Source organism: Toxorhynchites rutilus, chromosome 3, assembly GCF_029784135.1.
Source record: "Toxorhynchites rutilus septentrionalis strain SRP chromosome 3, ASM2978413v1, whole genome shotgun sequence".
Taxonomy (NCBI): domain Eukaryota; kingdom Metazoa; phylum Arthropoda; class Insecta; order Diptera; family Culicidae; genus Toxorhynchites; species Toxorhynchites rutilus.
In genome coordinates, this window is record NC_073746.1 from 103,331,025 (window position 1) to 103,347,478 (window position 16,454).

The window sequence follows — 16,454 nt, forward strand, 5'->3', positions numbered from 1 at the left end:
TTCTATGTCGAAAATGCGGTCGTGTCCTAGGCAGAATCCCTCACAATTTTTTTTCCACTTGCGAAAAAAGGTGGAACTCTATTACCAAGAGCGCATATTTGATAATAAAACGGTTAATTCTCATTCGCAATTTTTATTCAAAAAATGTTTTTATCCCACTTGAAATTCCATTATCATTTTTCGCTTCACAAATCGAACACACGAAGCTCAGTGTAGTACAACTGCATTTGGCATATACTACACTGTCGTTCTACGCATTGTTGTCCAAACATTTTTGACTATCACATCGTTGAAAATGTTCTTGAGAGAGTAGATGAAGTGGTAGATCTTGGCGTAGTGCTGGATCCTAAACTTTCCTTCCATTCTCATTATACCTGGACCATATCTAGGGCAAACCGACAACTTGGCTTTCTATTCAAGATTGCCAAAGATTTCAAGGAGCCGCATTGCCTAAAAGCATTGTATTGCTCACTTGTTCGCCCGATCCTGGAGAATGCATCTGCTGTTTCGGCTCCTAATGATGTCACGTGGAACCTAAGGATTGAACGAGTGCAAAAGAGGTTTGTACGGCTTGCGCTCAGAAATTTACCGTGGCGTGACCCATTGAACCTACCAGCATATGCTGACAGGTGCCGCTTGCTTGGACTTGAAACACTTGGTCGGAGACGAAAGATTCAACAAGCGACGTTTGTAGTTAAACTACTCAATGGCGATGTCGACTGCTCTTATCTCCTATCGCTTTTGGACTTTCGAGCCTCGGGTAGGATGCTGGGGGACCGATCCCTAATGCAGCCGGGATTTCATCGTACTTTGTATGGATACAACCAACCTGTTTGTGCAATGATCCGCATGTTTTCGTCCGTTGAATCAGTGTTTGAATTTGGAATGTCAACGTCACAATTTGTTAATAGTATAAGAAGACTGCATGTATTTTAAAACGTGATAGATTATTCATTAAGATTATTTCTGTCAGATGAATCAAATAATAATAAAGAATAATGTTTCAAAATCAGCAACTGAGAAAAACGCAATCAACGTTTTCTAGCGTGTTTGTCTACCAGAAGCTTAAAGCATTTCGGTTTAGTAAAACACCGTTTTTTATGAGCAGTAAACTATTGTTTATTTAAATACGAAAAGTTCACCTCATTTGGATCAATCAAGCTTGATTACGGGTTTTAAAAATAAATGGTAGGACAGTTATGCTTAGAATATTAACATGGGACAATTGAATTTGGCGTTGTTTATTGACGTAGGACTACGTCTTTCCTTTCTATACTGGAGTGTAAGTTCAGTGTTTCGAAAACGAAAACGTTACACCGGAGCAACCAGTTTCTGAGCGTTAATACCTCCTGAACAACTGAACGAAATGATATGATAAACACTTCATTCGAAAGATAAAATGTCCATGCGTTATATGGTTGTTACTTTTTGATCCAAAAACTTTTTTCAATAGCTTTCAAAACAGGCTATTGAAATCACACCAATCGGTAGATAAGCGAGTGATGCTCGGAAAACACAGCCTTCAAAACCACGAAGCCTGGAGAAGTCGACATATCAAAAAAGATGCAAGCAGCGGGTACTTTTGTACTCGCTTGCGTTTCTGCAAATCGTAATGTTTCCCTAACACAGATTCAAAAACCATCGAGCCAGGATAAATCGGCAAAATTTCAAAATAGATGCAAGCTGCGGTTACTTTTGTACTCGCTTGCGAGATCGTACACAATGAGGAACATCCGAGATGCGATTAATGCTAATTGAAAAAAACACAAATGATTACTAAGCCAACGGCAGTCCTACGACAATCTTGCGGTTATATCATAGGTATAGTTTTTTTGTGTTTTTTCGAAAGATTATGCATAAAAACCTCGTTTTATTAAGAAAAGGTAAATTTTCCAAAAAGTATGACGGTGTCAGCCAAATCAGAATGCAGCAAAGACAACGTTGGTATTTGACTGTGAATATTATATATGAAAAACTTTTCTTTGTAAATATGTAGCTAAAATATATGAATCCGTGCAAAACACATATTCTTATATCAAATATGAGACTTTTTAGGGAAAAATATCTATCTGCTTCCCATTAATTTACAAAAATTTCGTACAAGTTCAAATAATTTTGAATGCTATTTACAAACATAACATAGCATAGAATGCGATTCGCATACAATATTCACATCAAGTTGCGTCAATTATTTTCCCATGTAATTCTTAGGCTAAGGTGACATTGGCTCGAAGTACGCAGGAAAAAATTTGATTGTACGATAACTGACGAAGAGAAACAAACAATTTTGTTCGATAGAACCTGGCGAATTCGAACGAAGCCAATACAACTCAATGTGGTTATTTACTTTCACTATTGCATACAATTCGTACGACCACTTTTCCGCATACAGTGTCACTGCCGCCTTAGGCTAAGGTTACTTTGGATAGGAGTACGCACGAAAATTTGATTGTACGAATAGAAACAAACAATTTTGTTCGATAGAAACAGACGAATTCGAACGAAGCAAGGGGGAAGCAATGTAACCACACCAATACAACTCAATGTGGTTGTTTACTTTCACTATAGGGCTCTTGCTACACATACATGCAGAGCATGTGTTGGGCACACATTCGCTTGTTTACATTCGTAGTGTCTATGCAGCAGAAGCGGATTTTTATCAATCGGCGTTCTTGTAGATGATTTAAATAGAGTTACGGTCATTCTAATAGTGCATAGAGCTAACATGAACTTTGTGAAACAGTTAGGCAAGCTATTTTATGAACAAGAGTTTTTGTGTAACGCATATTATTTAGTTTACTAGCACCTATTTCGCGATGTTCATTGAGCGACTCTCCCATTAGATTGGAATCGAAAAATTGGCAGAAAAAGGATTATCAACATTTTCGCACCTAGATCAAAGTCACAGAGTCTCGAGCTCACGTTTGAATGCTTCCTTGTATTTCCATGAATTGGTCAATCGATGGATTTTTTCCGTTTCCGATAAATTTTCTTATAAACGTATTTAGCTTCTCCGCAGAGCATTCGGGTACTCGGAAATCATATCTGAGAGTTGGTTGATATTTCAGGCTGAAAATGTCCTTAATTTCAACATAATCAACTGCTTTTTTGGCGGAACTAGCCGCCGATTAAGGATATCTGCACACGAATATTCATTATAGTTTATTCTTTCACGAGACCAGCAAAAAGCTTAAAACCTAAATGGGAGCACACTTCACCTAATCCGGCTATACAATCGCAATGTGCAGTTTGCACTATTTCTGTGAAAATTTTTGAATAATCAATCTGCTTCCATTGATATGAATCATGGCCAAAACAGAAATTTCTATTTTTCCCCGTGTGTATGGCTTTGACGCTAAAAGTAAATATTTTTATGTGAAGAAACATATATTCGCATGTTATTCATATAGATTAGCGCGTAATCTTTATAACTATTTCGCTAAAATAATTATTTAAACAAAGCTCAATCTTGTCGCTCCATATAATTCCTATGGAGCGATCACTTTTGCCTGCCCAACAGATCACTAATACATATGCACGCTGCAAGCGCCCTATTGCATACAATTCGTACGATCACTTCTCTGCATCCAGTGTCACCGCCGCCTTATGGAAACATTCGCATACACCCGCAACGGCAAGTTCGCCATTGGCAAAATAAGTTCAAGAGAATAGTTGACGAAACGGTGACGGGACGTTGTATGTGTAGCACACTTAAGTGTGCATAAATGACGAAACAATTTTGACAGCTGAAATAAATTTCCCAACGTTTGCTAATCAACTTGGGTTACCTTTTCGCTAACGGCACATTCGCGTGTTTGTTTTGATAGAAATCTGATATGATCGACATTTCAAGGGAGTGCCAAAATAAAACGTAAAATCCTGCTGTTTCGTAAGTCGGAAAACTGCAAGTATGCCCCAAGGAAGAAGAAAGGTTCCGTTCAGCGGAAAACAGAAGAAGCAACAGCTTCTGGTTAAGAAACAGGCCAAATGTAAGTTTGCACAAAGGGTTGTCATTAACATCCGGATGAGAGCTGTGCTTCTGCATCACATTTTCACCACAATTTATCCTCCAGCGAGCACTTCCCATAACATCATTCGAAAGCTGCACGATGAGGAATCAAGCGATGTCAGCGAAGATAGCGATATTCCAAAGTCATTTCCTGATAACGTGGAAAAAATTAATATGCAACCCATGAAGGATCCCCGCAGTAAAACCAACCGGTTCGTGCTGCAATTTCAACGCGAGACGGGCAAGCAACTCCGTGAGCTGAAGGAGGAAGCCAGAAATGCACTTGTGCCGTGCAGCGAAGAGGAAATGGAACTGGGGGACAACTACTTCGTGGGATACGATTTTCCTAAGCGACCGAAATGGACCTTCGAGATGTCCAAGGAGCAATTGGATGCTAACGAGAACCGGTACTTTTTTGTAAGCGACACAATTTTGCTTTGAAAAATTTTGATAAAACAAAAATTTGCGTTACAGAAATACATCACATATCTTGAGAAGACTCACTACGATGACATGAAATCGTTAAGTTTCTGCGAGCTAAATTTGGAGACCTGGCGTCAACTGTGGCGTGTGCTTGAACTGTCTGAAATGGTGCTTGTGATTGTGGATGCGCGATTTCCGGTAAACTGTGGAACATTTTGGACAGTAACGATACTAACAATAGTCTTTTTTTAGACCCTAATGTTCCCACCCTCGTTATACCACTACGTGACGGAGGATGTGGGTAAGCGCATGATTTTAGTAATGAACAAGGTAGACCTTGTCGAACCTGAAGTAGTGCTTGCTTGGAAGCGCTACTTCGAGGAGAAATACAGAGATATCAAGATTGTGCTTTTCACGTCTTATCCTTCGTACAACTTGCGTGGCAAGCGAGAGAATAGTCAAGGTCTGAAAATACGTCGCCGCAAAGGTCGAATGCGTATGGCTGCCGAAGGTGCTCAACAGATCTATAACATCTGTCAGGAGTACGCAGGCAACGACGTCGACCTGAGCTCGTGGCAGCAGAAAATCCTCGAAGAGAGAAGTGCTCCCATGGACATAGACGGAGAGGATGACGAACCAGTGGAGTCAGAAGGGGTTCACGAGGAGGAAAAAGATTTCTCGTTCGAGGAATTAGTAAGATTCAAAAATGGTGTGCTAACCATTGGATGCGTAGGGTTTCCTAATGTGGGAAAATCATCTCTCCTCAACGCAGTAATGGGCAAAAAGGTCGTTTCGGTCAGCAGAACACCGGGTCATACGAAACATTTTCAGACAATATTCCTCACGAACACGGTTCGTTTGTGTGACTGTCCCGGCCTGGTGTTTCCATCTTCCATCCCGAGAAGGCTTCAAGTGCTGATGGGAAGTTATCCAATTGCCCAACTTCGTGAACCGTACGCATCGATTAGATATCTAGCCGAGCGTCTGGATCTACCAACTCTACTCAACATGAAGCATCCGGAAAATGATGCGAGCGGAGGCTGGTCTGCGCTCGATATATCTGATGCGTGGGCAATTAAGCGGGGCTTCCTAACTGCGAAGACAGCAAGGCCTGATACATACCGCGCTGCCAACAGCATTCTGCGAATGGCTTTGGACGGGAAGATTTCACTCTCCTTGAAACCAATTGGATTTCATCGGATGCGCGAAAGTTTGCGGAACGATCCGGAACTGGCACTCATCAGTCAAATCCAAGCCCTGTCTGATAACAGCACAAAAGAGGATGATGATGACTACCTGTCGGACACCGATACGGAAGATATTGCAGGCGCCGCGAGCAACGATGCCGACAATGAGGAGGATGAGGAGGGTAATTCGATGCTGTCTCCCGTCAGCTCCAGCACGGCTATGGCCAATCCCTTCTCCTTGCTCAGCGGCAGTCCGGAATGAATGACGCGCCTGCGAGAATAGAAGTTTTATCAGCATTTTTTACCTATACGCTTTTCATATTTTATGGAACCAATGAAGTGATTACATCGTGGTACGAATACTGAGAGGTAGCACCAGTTTGTTATACATATATATATATTGTTGTTTCACCGTTTGTAAGTCTCTATGCATTTCTATAGAAAGAACACTATTTTGCTCATGCAATAAAATTTAAAGCTCGCACAGAATGTCGTTTTCTTTATTTTTGAGACTTTCAGCCTCCTAGGCTGGTTCGTCTCAGAGAATGTCGTTTTGTTTGTGTCCATATCAAACGTCCATTGCTATCCAGCATATTGGAGAAGCGTTTCTATTGTTCTTCGCCAAGATGTACTATGAGACAGTTCACTCGTGCAAATGGAAATCTAGAATCGGTACTTTTTTTTGTCCAGTACAACACTCAGTGATTTTGGAATCTATGGAAGCAGTATGTTTACTAAGTGAAGCAAAACATGGCAACAACGCGGGACTGAAAGTAGTATGACCAGTTGCTGGCCAAATTCAACGGGGTTATACAAGAGAACGGTTATACATAAACGAACTTCTAAACAAAAGTGTATTACCGTTCATTTGGTTTCATCGGAGGCTCGTGGGCAACCGTGTCATCGAGAGCTTACTGAAGGAGGTACCAGATCTTTGGTTATGCAAACATTGGTAAAATCTGGATCAACATGTCAAAAGGGCCTATCTTCTTTGATCGATTCTCTTCATCTACATTCTCTTTCATTAATAACTAAGCAGTAACAGCATTTCCTTATGTGTTCGATGATATGAGAAGTGTGAAAGGGAATCTCGTTTATCAAACTACATGGCAAAACTGGAGTAATATCTGTCTGAAAGGCCGTGGTTATCGGAAGAGAAAGTCGCCCAAGAGAATCGATCAAAGAAGATAGGCCCTTTTGACATGTTGATCTAGAAATGTACATATTGGGTTGGCGAAAAAGAAATGTCGTATATTGTCAATATATGGCAACACTTAAACATGTCTTGTGCGGGGCTCTGGCAACCCTATCCCATCCAATGCAAATTGAGCGTAGGCAGCATAAAACAGGGCTCGCGCTTAGGGGGCTCACGTATTGTTTAATGTTTGGAGTCATATATGTTAATATTTGATTACGTTGGATAGTTTTTTTTTGGCAAGCGATGTTTGGATACCCATCCGGAAGCTTTCTTGACGATTTGCAATTCAAATCACAGCCGAAGAATCGCGCGGAGCACTTCATTTTGAATTTTAGGTTATGATTTCTATGCTCATGATTTTCTATGCTGGCTACTGAAAGGCGGCCATCTTAGCAATCCTTTGGTCTTGTGTTGTACTTACCGCATCGGATCATACTATACGGCTATTTAAAGACGACAATCTGTGCTACAAGTGTCGTTTTGACAGTGTTGTGATGGTCCTTCTCAGTTTCAAGTTATAGCGCGTCAAAGATGGAGTTCATCAAGCAAGAAATTCGCCATATTTTACGTTTTTACTACCTGCGAGGTAAAACTGCAACGAAGGCGGCCGAAAAAAATCGTGTAGTTTATGAACCCGATACTCTAACGATTCGCACAGCACAGCGTTGGTTTGATCGATTTCGTTCTGGTGTAGTGGTTGTCGAAGATACACCTCGTACTGGTAGGCCAATCGTCGTGAAAACCGATAAAATCGTTGAAATCATCCAAGTAGACCGGCATGTGAGCACTCGCTCGATTGGCCAGAACTGGGTATAGACCATAAAACCGTTTGGAACCATTTGCAGAAGATTGGATTCCTAAAAAAAGCTAGATGTATGGGTGCCACACGAGTTGACGCAAAAAAATCTTTTAGACCGAATCAACGCCTGCGATGCACTGCTGAAACGGAACGAACTCGACCCATTTTTGAAGAAGATGGTGACAGGTGATGAAAAGTGGATCACGTACGACAACCTAAAGCGAAAAAAGTCGTGGTCGAAGCGCGGCGAACCGGCCCAAACTATCGCCAAACCCGGATTGACGGCCAGGAAGGTTTTGCTGTGTGTTTGGTGGGATTGGAAGGGAATCATCCACTATGAGCTGCTCAACTATGGCCAGACTCTCAACTCGGTTCTCTACTGTGAGCAGCTTGACCGTTTGAAGCAGGTAATTGACCAGAAACGACCAGAAATGATCAATAGGAATGATGTTATTTTCCACCAGGACAACGCTCGACCTCACACATCTTTGATGACCCGCCAGAAGCTACGGGAGCTCGGATGGGATGTCTTATTGCACCCACCGTATAGTCCGGGCCTGGCTCCAAGTGATTATCATCACGACTTTCATTGACTATGCGTCTTTGAATTTCACAGCTGTTGTTGTTGTCGGTTATCAACGAGCCAAGGTGAACAAATTCCTCTACCAACTGGAGCTCCTCGCCTTCGACCACAAAACTACTACCAAGAAGAATTCTGTTGCGATCAGTCTTTCTTGCTATCATGTATTTAGTCTTGAACGCATTAATCCTAAGGTCAATCAGTTCTGCTTCGTGTTCCAGTCGTGTATACAAGTCCGCTACCGTCACATGTGTTTCTTCGATTACGTCCACATCGTCGGCGAAGCAGATAAACTGAACTTGTTGAAAATTGTGCCCCATGAAGCCCGCTCTCCGCATAAACCTCTTTTTAGATTCCTCGCTGGCACGAATACAGTGATCAGTCGCTACTGACATGGGGAACAGACGCTGTTTTGAGCCGCACCTCCATGGTGAACAGACGCTCGGATAGGCCCCCTTCCCTGTCAGCATACGACCAAGATCCCATCGGGATTGGTTACCCGATCTTCTCTATGGTTACTCGTACCCCAGCTGGCACCACTGGGAGGTAGGGATAGGAGTTACTGGACAGGAAGCTAAGGACCACGAATGGGGTCCATTTTATGCCTGCAGGTACGCGAAGTACCGATGGAACGCTATCTGTGTGATAGAGATATTGAATGTATCAATTTCTCGATTCGATTTACATTATAGGGCCCAAAGTTTCAGAATGAGATCATCCAATTGCCAACCTGTACAGAAGAAATTTCATTATGATCACGACACAAACTTCGCTTCCAATGCCATCCGGCTATACCCCAAATCTACATGAACATATGCTGTGAAATAAATAGACAGGGCTTTCGAACAAAGTTTCAATTAAAACAATCGATAGTACTTGAAGTGTTTTTATCGATTAAATTGTTGAAACAATTTCTTTATCATCTTCATCCTTAATTACTTCCTCGAGTTGTTCTTCTGGAACACTATCCGCCAGAATGATTTCTACCCCCTGATGTGTTCTTTCGTGTTTCTTCCTCCCGGAGGAGGTGACAAATGCAGCCGGGCAAATCCTACAGACGTGCGGTTTTTCACCAGTGTGAATCCGTTCATGAGCCACACAATTCACCTTCTGTACGAAGGACTTGTCGCAGAACTTGCATTTGTAGCGTCGGTTGTTTTCGTGGCTGTCTATGTGGCAATTGAGTCTCTGCCTGTTCTTGAATGACTTCGAACAGTACGGACACTCTAGGCTTCGCTCCGGTGTAATCCCGTGCACGGTTGCCATGTGTTCGGTCAGTAAATATTTGAATGAAAACGGCCTATCGCACTCTTCACATTGGAATATCTTCTGTGCCTTTCTCCTGTGGATAGTGAATGTAGCATGAGTGTACGCAAATGTGCGCCCTCCGACCTCGCATGTGCTTACCGATTCGAATGTGTGGTAGTCTCCTGACCCTCAGTATCGTAGCGGGGCCTCGGTGGGGCCCTCTTCTGAACCCTATATTTCGGATCATCCGGGTAGTGCTTCGCCATGTGATAACGCAGATAGGTTCCATTAACGAAATTTTTTTTGCAAACATCACAGATGTATGCCTTTTCTCCAATGTGGGAACGTTTGTGGTTTTTAAAGTTATCCTCATGGTTGAACCGGCGGCCACACTTCTTGCACTCGAACGGTTTCTCGCCTAAAAAAGAAAATTCCCGAAGTGAGGGAAGGATAATCTGGGCTCATGCATTTCTATAATATTTACACCAATTCTTGTTAGTTTTTTTTTCAAAGCCCGTAAGAAGTTTTTCGTTTTGCAATGATGTAGCAACCAAGTTAAATTATGTTCCACCATGATTGGTCCAATCCAATCCAAACGAATAAATAAATTGATATCACATTGTTATGTGACCCGTTTTCGCCTAATGGACTACATTTCCAAACTGAAAATTGATTATACTTATACAAAACTAGTAGATCCGGCAAACGTTGTTACGCCATATAATGTATTTCTAGAGAATATTTTGGTTGGTCTTCTTATTCTTGAATGACGTTAACGTTCCCTGTGGAACTTTTGCCGTCTCAACGTATGCATTAACTAGCGTCATTTATTAATACTTAGTTGAGATTTCTTAAGCCTAATAACACGCCTTAAATATATTCTGAGGGGCAAGCTCTAGAATACGCGTGACCACAGTCGGAGAAAATTTCATCGACGAAAAATTCCCCCGGCCAGAACGGGAATCGAACCCGAATACCCGGCATGATAATGTGAGACGCTAACCACTCGGCCACGGGTGCACTTTTGGTTGGTAAAAATAACGGATATACTTCAAGAGAGTTTGTTTGTTATCGTTGAGATCTGTCAAATTGATCTAAATGATGATTTTCACTGCGGAACATATATATATGCGTACCTCTTATTTTCGAATTTTCCCTTTTTATTTTAAATATCCTTCTTATATATAGAGATATGCATTGTCAATTTTTTTCGAATTTTTATAATCATCTCAAATATTTTCCAAAGTACTCTATAATTCTAATTTGGGTGAAGACAAACTCACAAAATATAGGGACGACGTAGATCTGATCAGCCGTTCTCCCGTGATGATGAGTTATACATAAGTGGGAAAAACTCTCTTTTATATATAAAGATGTGCAAAGTCAATTTTTTCGAATTTTTCAAATCATCTCCAAAATTTTCCAAAGTACTCTATCATTCTAATTTGGGTGAAGACCAATTCACAATATAAATGGACGACGTAGATCTGATCAGCCGTTCTCCCGTGATGATTTATACGTTCGTGGGAAAAACTCTCTTTTTTATATAAATATGTGCATAGTAATTTTTTTCGAAAAATGTTACCTTTCTTATATTAATCCCCTACATAGAGAAAGTATTGTTGTGAAAGACAAAAATAATCGAATTAAATAAAATGAATGGACTACGTTTTTACATCAATTATTCCTAGCGTTTGAAATCATAAGAGCACTACTGACATTTGTGTAGATTCTGAAATTTCAGTATATTCAGTATCAACTAAAAAATACGAATTACTCAAATTACAACATTTATTCCAATTCTAGCTCGCCCACAAAAGTAAAATAAACAAAGCCCGGGTCTTGAAAACGTTCGCTCCTCTTATAGGGAAAACGGGTACTTTCGTATTAGCGTCACCGGAGCCGAAATATGATAGATAGCATTTTTATTGTTCGCACTGGCATTCAAATATTATTTGTATTGTTGTTGCCTTGTTGTATGCAGTGTTTTGTCATTTTTTAGTGCTACGAAAATGCGTATATGGGATTTGGTGTATTTAAGGCGCCACCGGAGCGCAATTTTCATTATGAATTAGTTTTTCTTATTTAAATTTATTCTGAGGTCAACGTAATGGGGACGTAGTCCCCATCAATCGAGGATAAGGAACAGAGGCGGCCCTAAGCCGCCGCGGTGGCGCAATCCGAGTCGGCCGCCGACCCGCCGTCGGAAGCGGCGGTCTTTCGCAAACAAACCTGAGTTCCATCGATTGCCCGATTAATTTGAAACATAGGAGACGATCCTTTAGTTAGGTCCGACCGAGCGTTAGCGAGCGTCGGACGGCATACGTTTGCCCGGTTAAGTAATTGCTATCTATTGTATTTCGGCTCCGGTGACGCTAATACGAAAGTACCGGAAAATGGGGAAAAAAGTTGCAAGATTTTGGTTTTTAAAAGCAGAATGCACTTGAAAAATAGATTCGATTGAGTTGAGTTGCTGATAAACGATTTGACATAGGCCTACTACGACCGTTACTATAAATTGAACAGTGATTGCGGATTCTAAATGTTTCAAGCTTCATTCGAAGACGAAATCTAAAGTAGCGGTTGAAGAACTGGACTTACTGCGTAAAATATAAAAAAGCTTGCTTAAAAAATTATGAATTTTCGTGATTTTTTTTCGAAGGTTAGGGATAAAGTAGAGTGTTTATGTATTTTGGTTATTGTTTATGGTATATTTGAAGATATATTTTAGATTTTTGAATGTGCGAATAATGATTATTACGCTGTTGACAGGTGGATGCGTAGATGCTGTCTGAAAACCGGTACCTTGAAGCAACGGGGTGTCGCAGGAAGAATTCAAATTAATATTTTGACACTTTGGGACAATACCTGTAGCGTTACATAGGTGTTTTTGAAAATTCGAATATCGATACCACCAGTTGAAAAAACATGGTTTCGAGAAAAATGCGTTTAAAAATGTCTACAGCAATACTATATCTCTTGAGGTAACCTCATACTATTGGCTGTAATTTTCAAACGAAATCACATATCGAAAAATCCTTGTAGGACAACATTTTTGACGGCATAGCCTTCTTAAAAATTGAAAAAACAAAAATTCGATTTTTTAGATTTTCCAGACCGGGGTCCGCCCTTAAACAGGAAATTTGTCATTGTTCTTGCATTTTGAAGTTTGAACTTTACTAGCTGAATTTGATAAGTTGTGTATTATGAGTTCCAAAAAAATGAAGAATATACAAACCTGTGTGTATCCTAACATGCCGCCTAAGAAGATTACTGTCACCGAACGTCTTGCCGCAGTGTTCACATTTGTATTTACCCTTTTCCAACGCGATATGCTTCGCGATATGTATCTTAAATCGTCGCTTCATAGTGAAGAATTGTCCACAGTAATCACACGTGTGGCCATCCTTGTTTTCATCATCACGTTTGTAGCGTAAATGTGTTCCAAGGGCAGTTTTGTCCAGGAAACGCAGCGGACATTCATGACACTTGTACGGATACAAATGGGTTTGGAGATGCTTGTTGAGCGCAGTCAGCGATTTGTAGACAAAAGGATGCGTTGGCGTGTTGCAATCATCGCAGGTGTATGGCAGCAAACCAACGTGCTCTTCCAGGTGTATATCAAGTGCATCGGCATCGGCGTGCGATGTGTCGCAGATGTAGCAGGTGTATGGAACAAACTTGGGCTTCGGACGGTCTTCGATAACAAGCTTCTTCGGTTTGGGAGCTGCTTTTGGCTTACACAATTCCGTCCACGAGTAAACGTACTTTTTCGTGGTACTATCACTTTCGTTCTCAGAATCCGACACTATTTCCTGCTTCAATATGTTCGCAGAACTAGCATGTTCTATATATGGTACATCTTTTTCCTCTAGTTCCGGTTCCTGTTCAAGTTCCTCATTTAAATGTTCTTCCAGGAAGAATTCTTCGGTATCTTCCGATGGATCCGTTGTGTCAATCTCAACATGTGTGGTTGATAGCTGCTTCTTAGGGCTCTGCTTGCGACCCTTTCCTCCCTTTTTGGGCTGTTGAATTTCGAGCGGCTGCAATTGAAAAGCTAACTAATACTTGAACACGTTGAAATTTTGGATACATACCTGTTCCGTGACTTCGTGTTTGACAGCCGAAATCAAATCATTCAAGTACGTTTCATTTACATCCTTGGGGGCACATCCATTAGCCTCATAAGATATATAATGGTGTTCCAGTTTTCCGTTGTTTAGCAAATTTTGTAATATTCGTTCATTATGTATGAACTCAATGCGAACTTTGAAAGCTAGATCAGCTTTCGAAACGCATCCCATACAAATTTTCGTAGGAACCATACCACTGCAATCGAGCTTTGTTCCGGAGATTGTGTAGATGATATCGGTTAGTGTCGCGTTGTGTAGCTTTGAATTGAGAGGCAACAAAACGGGCTGTTTCCTTAAGCAAATTCGACAAAACAACGATCTCAGTTCAATCTCCTCAATTGCTGTTCCGTCTTCTGCAATACTCGCAGTGGAAGGTTCTTCCGATGTCATCACATCTTCCCGCATAACGCTGTCATCTTCTTCGTTGTCTTCGCAGGAGAATGCCATAGGTACGGCTGGTGGAGAAACACATGAATATGAGCTATGAATTGCTATCAATCGATGGAACTTACCCCCCGTTAGCAGCTTTATCTGCCCATTTTCTTCTATAAGTTCGGAGTGGGAGAAATGATCCGAACAGATACATTTAGTCCTCCAGCGGAATTTGTTTGGATCGGCACCGACAAATTCAATCCACTTTCTACGTAACTCAGGATCTGCTGGGAAACGGTGTAAGCCCGCTCCGTTATCGCAGCTAGCTTTCGCGTTGCGACAGATTGGAATACAGCACAAACGTACCATCGCGCAATTAAAGCACTCAAATACTACCGAAAACTGTATCAGAGGTCTTGCAACGGTTTAAAGTAACAAAATCAAATAATCGTACGTAAAACAAAACAAAACCAGGTACCTGTCACTGCTTATCTTACCAGATCTCTTACCTTACTAGGTATGCTATGAAGGTCCTTGCGTTAGTATCAGTAAATAGCGTACAATTTGTCAGGAATTTTGAACGAAATTTTAGATCACTTTGTCTTCAATTTAATTTTGTGTAGAAACATACAGAAAAACGGATTTATATCAACAAAATTCACAAGTTTTTCCGAGTTTCTGAACACAGCACTGCGCGCCATTTTATATCTATGAGTAATTTTCGTGTACAATACAAAAAAAATGGCACACCTGTAGCATATGTCAAATCACGTTGATCTTACCCGAGATGGAAGATAGAAAGTGGGAAGATTCACGGGTTTTGATATACTGAGAGAAATAATTATAGCGAATTCGTTTTTGTTCAGTTTCAACCCCAGTGCCACAATAAAGACGGGCCACACGATGCTACGAACACCCCCAAATATTGGACGAACTACGAGCCCCAATGTCAAGCATCGAATATTCGCGTTGGAGGGTAATCCGTTCGTTGTGGATTACCTTCCAACGCGAGTGGCACGAGTCAAAGGATTTTTGTCATTCGTTGATTCGACACTTGATGACATTCGATACACCGCTACACAATTCGTCCGAATCTATCTTTGACAGATTGGTTTGTTTACATGTTGTAGATGAAGGAACTATGAAATTGGGTCATAAAGTTCAAAATATTCGGAGAAATATTGCAGTTTAATAATGTTGATTTCAAGCATTTTTAATTTACAAAAAAAGGCTGTTAGTTTCGCGCTGAGATGTTTCACGGGTTGGCACTCGGGTTCACTAATACAACTATACTGAACTGTCAAGTTTCGAGTATTGTTTTGGAAAATCTAAAAATAAAGACTATGAGAATGCTGCTTTTGCTTTTGTTGTATTGGAATCGTAATCCAATTCGGATTCTGATTTTGAAGAGTATATTCGCGTAGACGGCATTAAGCTTCGTGTGCTTTCATTGCACTGGAGAAATAGTTTAGTAAAAGCAGCTACCAAATCTTTAGTAGCAAAAACATTGGTAAAATATACACATTTTTTGTAAATATTACTAAAATTGCGTAAAAAAGATGTCAGACGCAATGAATGTTCCTACCAGGAATTCGTATATTTTACTTCATACCATTAGTAAGTTTGTTTTTATTGTCATACCTAACAACTGTGATGTGCGCACTTTGTCTTTTGTCTTTTGGAGACGAAGCGATTCGGAGGTAAGCACTTTGTTTTTATTGAATTCAATTATGTATTCATCTCCCCCGAGAATTTGTTTTCATATTTTCGGCGGGGAAAATTGACCTAATACCATTTTTTTCTTTTTTAGTTGACCTTAAAATTATATGCAGTACAATCATTCATCATAAACAAATCGGAGATAAGTATTCGTTTTTTTACATCATTACATCAGTCACCTCGGTCGGGAAACTATTTTCATATTCCCGCCAAGGATAAACATCAGTTATATTCTATACATTACAACACTTTTGACCTTTTTCCTTGTCTTTACAGCTGGCATGATCCCAGACTCGTAATACTTATTTACCAAAAACCATCCAAGTTATGGGATTGAAGGTAACGGCGAGTTTGTCGCTAAGATTGGAATCTTTCTTCAACACATCATCGACCGTAAAAAACTTAAGGTGAACATACATAATTTATTGCATATTTAATATCATTAACATATGTATTTCTTTTCTTCATAGGGACACGAGAGAACAAAATACGGATGAAACGTGCTAATTCTACGGTCACTCTGCTAATCAGCTAATGCAAATCAGAGCGATGCAGCAGGAAGAGGAACGGGAACTTGCTTTGGAAATGCTCATCAAATTGAGGTGGTTGAGACTGCGATTAAAAATTGCCTCTTGTACGCAGTTTATAGAATGATTCCAATGAGAATTATTGATGTTGTTTATAGAATAAGTTATTAGTATAATGTATTCTAAGTATGTAGAATTAAACGCAATCAAATACAATTTTTTAAATTAAAAATAATCATTAAAAAATATTGTCATTATC

At 40.4% G+C, this 16,454-nt stretch overlaps 2 protein-coding genes across 2 annotated transcripts in view; one reads left to right on the forward strand and one right to left on the reverse strand.

The window, feature by feature from the left end:
* Nucleotides 1-3,702: 3,702 nt before the first annotated feature.
* Nucleotides 3,703-6,117, forward strand: LOC129776076 (guanine nucleotide-binding protein-like 1). The gene is made up of 4 exons (XM_055781473.1): nt 3,703-3,989; nt 4,074-4,426; nt 4,484-4,630; nt 4,685-6,117. Exons 1-4 carry the CDS (start codon nt 3,911-3,913, stop codon nt 5,879-5,881), a joined length of 1,776 nt encoding a protein of 591 aa, XP_055637448.1. The 5' UTR covers nt 3,703-3,910; the 3' UTR covers nt 5,882-6,117.
* Nucleotides 6,118-9,082: 2,965 nt separating this feature from the next.
* LOC129773362 (uncharacterized) overlaps nt 9,083-16,454 on the reverse strand; it is a 56,073-nt gene continuing 48,701 nt past the window's right edge. The window contains exons 13-18 of the mRNA XM_055776960.1: nt 14,459-14,551; nt 14,090-14,364; nt 13,542-14,032; nt 12,683-13,487; nt 9,604-9,862; nt 9,083-9,538 (exon numbers count right to left, since the gene is read on the reverse strand). Coding sequence (XP_055632935.1) covers nt 9,091-9,538; nt 9,604-9,862; nt 12,683-13,487; nt 13,542-14,032; nt 14,090-14,364; nt 14,459-14,551 — 2,371 coding nt within the window. The 3' untranslated portion in view covers nt 9,083-9,090. The remainder of the gene's footprint in view (nt 9,539-9,603; nt 9,863-12,682; nt 13,488-13,541; nt 14,033-14,089; nt 14,365-14,458; nt 14,552-16,454) is intronic.

Coding starts and splice junctions, on each gene's coding strand:
- LOC129776076 (XM_055781473.1), top strand. CDS start 3,911: ATGCCCCAAGGAAGAAGAAAGGTTCCGTTCAGCGGAAAACAGAAGAAG. Junction 3,990..4,073: donor GGTTAAGAAACAGGCCAAAT/GTAAGTTTGCAC, acceptor TTTATCCTCCAG/CGAGCACTTCCCATAACATC. Junction 4,631..4,684: donor TTGTGGATGCGCGATTTCCG/GTAAACTGTGGA, acceptor GTCTTTTTTTAG/ACCCTAATGTTCCCACCCTC.